At 34.7% G+C, this 5146-nt stretch overlaps 1 protein-coding gene across 1 annotated transcript; it reads left to right on the forward strand.

Annotated features, from left to right (window-relative positions):
- Window positions 1–232: 232 nt before the first annotated feature.
- On the forward strand, window positions 233–4676 carry Oct-TyrR (Octopamine-Tyramine receptor). The gene is made up of 3 exons (XM_077438797.1): window positions 233–375; window positions 2812–2880; window positions 3383–4676. The coding sequence occupies exons 1-3, from the start codon at window positions 233–235 to the stop codon at window positions 4674–4676; spliced, it is 1506 nt and encodes a 501-aa protein (XP_077294923.1).
- The last annotated feature ends 470 nt before the right edge of the window (window positions 4677–5146 follow it).

A 5146-nucleotide genomic window follows, 5' to 3' on the forward strand; every position in this document is an offset into this window, starting at 1 on the left:
CGATTTATACCTGTAAATCACCTTACATTATATTTATATATAGCATATAACTTTATTTTAATTCGTGTATCAATTCCATCAATGGGTACAAAACTAGTTGTAATTACTCAGTCTTCCATATAAATGTCAAATAACAATAAAAAAAATTGCAAATACTTCTCCTTGGGATTCAGTCAAAAAATCAAAAGGGAATACTTTTATAAATACAAATGTATTTTATTCCAGGCCCATGATGTGCAATAACCGTTGTCCTCTTTTAGATTCATACCCCAGAAATGCGCCTTCTGCTATACCGAACGAGCCACCGGGGGGAAAAAAAGGTATAGTCGTTCGTGTCATCTCAGAAAACGAATTGCACAATTCTCCGAGTCGAATGTGTGTGCGGTCTGCGAGGGGTTAAATTAAGCCGAGCGGTCGCCTTGTATCCTCGTTTCGGCGCCGCGCCAAAGTGACCCTTTGAGACCCTGTCGGGAAATTGAAAAGTCTCGATCGATATCCGCTTTTCCGCTGCATATATCCACATTATGTAGGCTACGTAGATTACGCGCCGATTTACCTCGCATTATTATTTATTAGACATAAGTGGTATAATAAAGCCAGAAAAAAAACATTAGCAATAAAAAAATCGTATTATCGAAATGAAACCTTGTCCAAATTGTCAGTTGAATGTTGGCTTATTTAATATCAATCATATTTGGTGACATTAGAATTTGCGTCGCGAAAAACCTGACACAATTTTTTTCCATCAGAAAATGGACTAATGGATCTTTAATGATGGACTATCAAGGCCATCGAAAGACACTTGTTGCATATTTAACGGACTTATCAACATATGTATGTACATAGTATGCGAAATGGTCGCTTAATCTTACTTTTTGCTTTGTATTATATTGCTTTGTATTCACCATAATATTGTATGTCGATATTAAAGCAATGCTAATGTTATTTACGCATAATCTTCTTTGTTATGTACATATATGGTTTTGTGTCTTGATTAGATTTGTTGTTTGATTCTAATAATATAAATTAATATTATAATGTTGATACGATTATTATTATATATATTTTTGGTAAATATTTTCTTAATATGAATCCTTAAAAGACGGGATTTTGCTATATTAAATTTGGAGTATCAAAAATTCAAATCATTCAAATATTTTTATTTTTATATTACAAATCACATTTAATCTATCGTATGATTTGGAAAATCATAAGGTAATCAAAGACTCCCGAAGTTGTCTTATCTTTGTATGATAGTTTTTAGGGCTTACTACATCACTATTTATACTTTAATTATTTCAATAAGAATATATTTTACTGCAGGCGCTCAAATTCCAACCATTTCTATATTTTGAAGGCACATTTTCATTTACAGTATATCTGTGAACGACATGTATGTTAACCAACCGTCCGTGAACAAAGCGGCAGTGAGCGAAATGTCGGTAAACAAAATGTCAGTGAACGAACCGATGTGAGCGAGTTTCCAGTGAACGAAATGTCGTGTAAACCATACATACATACTATTGCTTACCAGAAGAGAGGTTGTGGGTTCAAGTCCCGGCCAAATACACTGCTGGCGAGATCTTGGTTGTTATTAAAACACATGTCGACCGTCTTCTCTTAGAATTTTCGTTTTATCTAGCTTAATTGTTGTGATAGATCCAATAAATCAGAATCACCCCCCCCCCCCCTCAAAGTACCTTGAGTTTGAGTTTCTAGCATCTTGAATTTGTTTATTATATACATGCTACCTATGTACATACTATGTAAAAATGTATTTTTCACAAATTTGCTTTGTATCAATGTTTGTCCATAGACCATTCCATTTTATTATACCTTATACATATATAATTGTACTGTAATTTTTGATATTGTTAGTATTATATACAAAAAACGTGTTTATAACGATTATATTTCACTAACCACTTAGTGGACAGAATTGAAATCACTATTAGGAGCTAAACTTCGCAAAACGGCAAAGTTTCAAAGCGATCGGAAGAATGTAGGAAGCTTGTCCATACTAACGGACGAAGTAGCTAATATAAACCTTGTGAAAATATTCAAACTATATTTTTCGCCTTGGGGAAATTCCTAAAATAAATTTAAAAAAATAAAATTACACGAAAAAATTCATCTGATATGGTCATTAATACAATCCTAATGTAAACACATTTGTTTCCTAAACATTGAAAATCTACCCATTAAATATTATAAAAATATACGAATAAGTGAGATGGGTGAAAGCATTTACTACGTATAATTATAGAAAGAAAAACCGAAAAAAGTAAAAAGATAAAATAAGAATGAAATTGTAAAAAAAACATGATGTAGAATATAACGTCCTCTTAAATTTTCGCTTATTTTATTTCATTTTCTTACATTTTTTCTGAAACAATCCACCATTTCGTATGGGGGTTGACTGTGTCATATATTGTGAAAATAATCGTATATGAGCTGTTATATTTTCAAATGGCATAAGTCCACTTTTCTTCATTTCTAGAAATATTTCGCAAAACATTAAATATATTTTTTTGCGTTTAACAATATTTAAAAATATTGGTGGCCTGTAATACGTCTATTCTGTTTTTCCGATATAAGGGATAGAAATTAGTGAATTAAGTAAAACAAAAATAGTTTTATTGAAATTTTAAATTAAATTCTTGCCACTTTCAAATATAATCGCTCATATCATAAGTTAAAAAATATGACAATAAAATATTTGTCACTTAATTTTGCTACTGAAAGGGCTTTTCAATATCAAAAATCAATTGGAATGATATCTGGCGCATACTTCACTTTCCCGGATTGAAGTTTAGTCCGGGGTTTGGTTCACTTTTCCCAGCCGTATAATCGAACAAGCATAACGCGCGAAATTGCCGCGTGTTTTATTCACGCGCTCTTGTATGTAATATCGCACGCGCGTTCAAACTGACGTTTATTGCCACGTATTCATTGAATATTTTATGTGTTCCAGATGAGACTGCCTACTCCGGTGCGTAGCAGTGTTCCGGCAATCCAGGAAACGGAACAGATTCACCACTCAAGCCGAGCCCACTTGACCCGGACAGAGATGGGAAAAACCGAAAGAGCGGAAAATCCGCCACCTTGCGAAAAGGCAGCCCAAATCAACGTCCATGAAAAACTTCATACAACGAGTCGCCATTGTGACCAGTCTAGTGCGCGTTGAACTCACTTTGACACACACCCCCAAATGATCATTCTAAATAGAGTTAGTGGAGATAAATCAGTATTACTCGCATGGTGCATATCATATATTTAGCAATAACTTTGTGCAATCAAATATGGAAGACGTCGACTTGGAAACGTCTTCGTTCCCACCTTTGAACGATTCCAACTCGTTCGCGAACGATAGTAGTTTTAGTGGTTGTCCCAAAATAGAAACGCCTACATATCGCAGTAGCTTAGGGGTTCTTTTAGCAGTTCCAGAATGGGAGGCTGCTCTGACGGCCATAATCCTTTCGTTCATCATCATGGTGACTGTCGTTGGAAACATCCTGGTGATATTGAGCGTCTTCACATACAAACCACTGAGGATAGTACAGAACTTCTTCATAGTCTCGTTAGCAGTTGCCGATCTGACAGTGGCTCTACTGGTGATGCCTTTTAATGTCGCTTACTCAATTTTGGGTCGATGGGAGTTTGGAATTCTATTCTGCAAGATGTGGGTGACTTCGGATGTCATGTGTTGCACTTCTTCCATATTGAACTTGTGCGCCATAGCCCTGGACAGGTACTGGGCTATAACGGATCCGATCAACTACGCTCAAAAGAGGACTTTAGAAAGGGTTTTGGCCTTGATTGGAGGTGTTTGGATTTTGTCTCTGGTAATCAGCTCGCCTCCTTTGCTCGGCTGGAACGATTGGCCAGAGGAATTCTTACCTGAAACACCTTGCATACTGACGTCACAGCAAGGCTACGTCATATATTCATCGCTCGGCTCATTTTTTATACCTTTGCTCATCATGACCATCGTCTATATAGAAATTTACATAGCAACCAGAAGAAGATTAAGGGAGAGAGCCAAAGCTTCGAAGATAAACGCGTTCGCTGGCAAGAATAATAAAAGAGACGTCAAAGATCCACCTCCACCGCCTGATCAAGAATCGGTTAGTTCAGAGACTAATCATAACGAACATCCGAACGTTTCTGATTCGGTGTCCAACGCCAAAATGAAGGAGAAGAAGATGAAAAGGAAAAAGAAGAAAAAAGATGAAGATAACAACAAGGGTAAACTGTTGGCTCCACCGACAGCTCAAGAAGACTCCGTCACTGATAATCCTGAGCATTCTTCCGGTGGTTCCCACAAACCGGTCGATGATCAGGTTGCTTTGCATCCAGTGACCGCTCCAGTAGTCAAAAAACCTGGACAAGTCTACCAGTTCATAGAAGAAAAGCAAAGGATATCGCTTTCGAAGGAACGTCGAGCGGCAAGGACTCTAGGAATAATCATGGGAGTTTTTGTCGTTTGTTGGTTGCCATTTTTCTTAATGTATGTTATACTTCCATTTTGTCCTTCATGTTGTCCTACAGACAAGCTCATTAACTTCATAACATGGCTGGGTTATATTAACTCCGCTCTTAACCCACTCATCTACACTATATTCAACTTAGATTATAGGCGAGCATTCAAAAAACTTCTAGGTATTAAATTTTGAATAGCAAACTCATGTAAATACGATTAGTAGCTACTATTAAAAGTCAAACTACATAGATAGAAAATTCATTTAACTGTAATTTTATTTTTAAATCGTCCAAATTTAAAAACCATCTTCTTTTTTTGATTCTTGAGCCAGAGTTTTTTTTTTCAATTCTTAATAATTTTAAGACTGAATTAAGATTTTTTTTAATTCTATACATATGTACGTACTTTGTACATGTTTTAAATATTTTAATTTAGTTTCCATTTAAATTTGATTGATTGCAAATGATAAAATGATAACTGTTACAATATATTATATATTTTTCACTGTTAAGTCTCTCAAAGATATTGTGATAAAAATTAAATTTATGTATAATATAAAAATAATTATTGTAAATATAATATAAATATATATACATACATATATATTGAGAAATGTTAAATTTTAAATGTATAACAGATATTTATCGTATTCAAAAATACAAA

The sequence above is a fragment of the Arctopsyche grandis genome, chromosome 9 (genome assembly GCF_051622035.1).
Source record: "Arctopsyche grandis isolate Sample6627 chromosome 9, ASM5162203v2, whole genome shotgun sequence".
Taxonomy (NCBI): domain Eukaryota; kingdom Metazoa; phylum Arthropoda; class Insecta; order Trichoptera; family Hydropsychidae; genus Arctopsyche; species Arctopsyche grandis.

Coding starts and splice junctions, on each gene's coding strand:
- Oct-TyrR (XM_077438797.1), top strand. CDS start 233: ATGTGCAATAACCGTTGTCCTCTTTTAGATTCATACCCCAGAAATGCG. Junction 376..2,811: donor CACAATTCTCCGAGTCGAAT/GTGTGTGCGGTC, acceptor CCCGGATTGAAG/TTTAGTCCGGGGTTTGGTTC. Junction 2,881..3,382: donor ATAACGCGCGAAATTGCCGC/GTGTTTTATTCA, acceptor TAGTAGTTTTAG/TGGTTGTCCCAAAATAGAAA.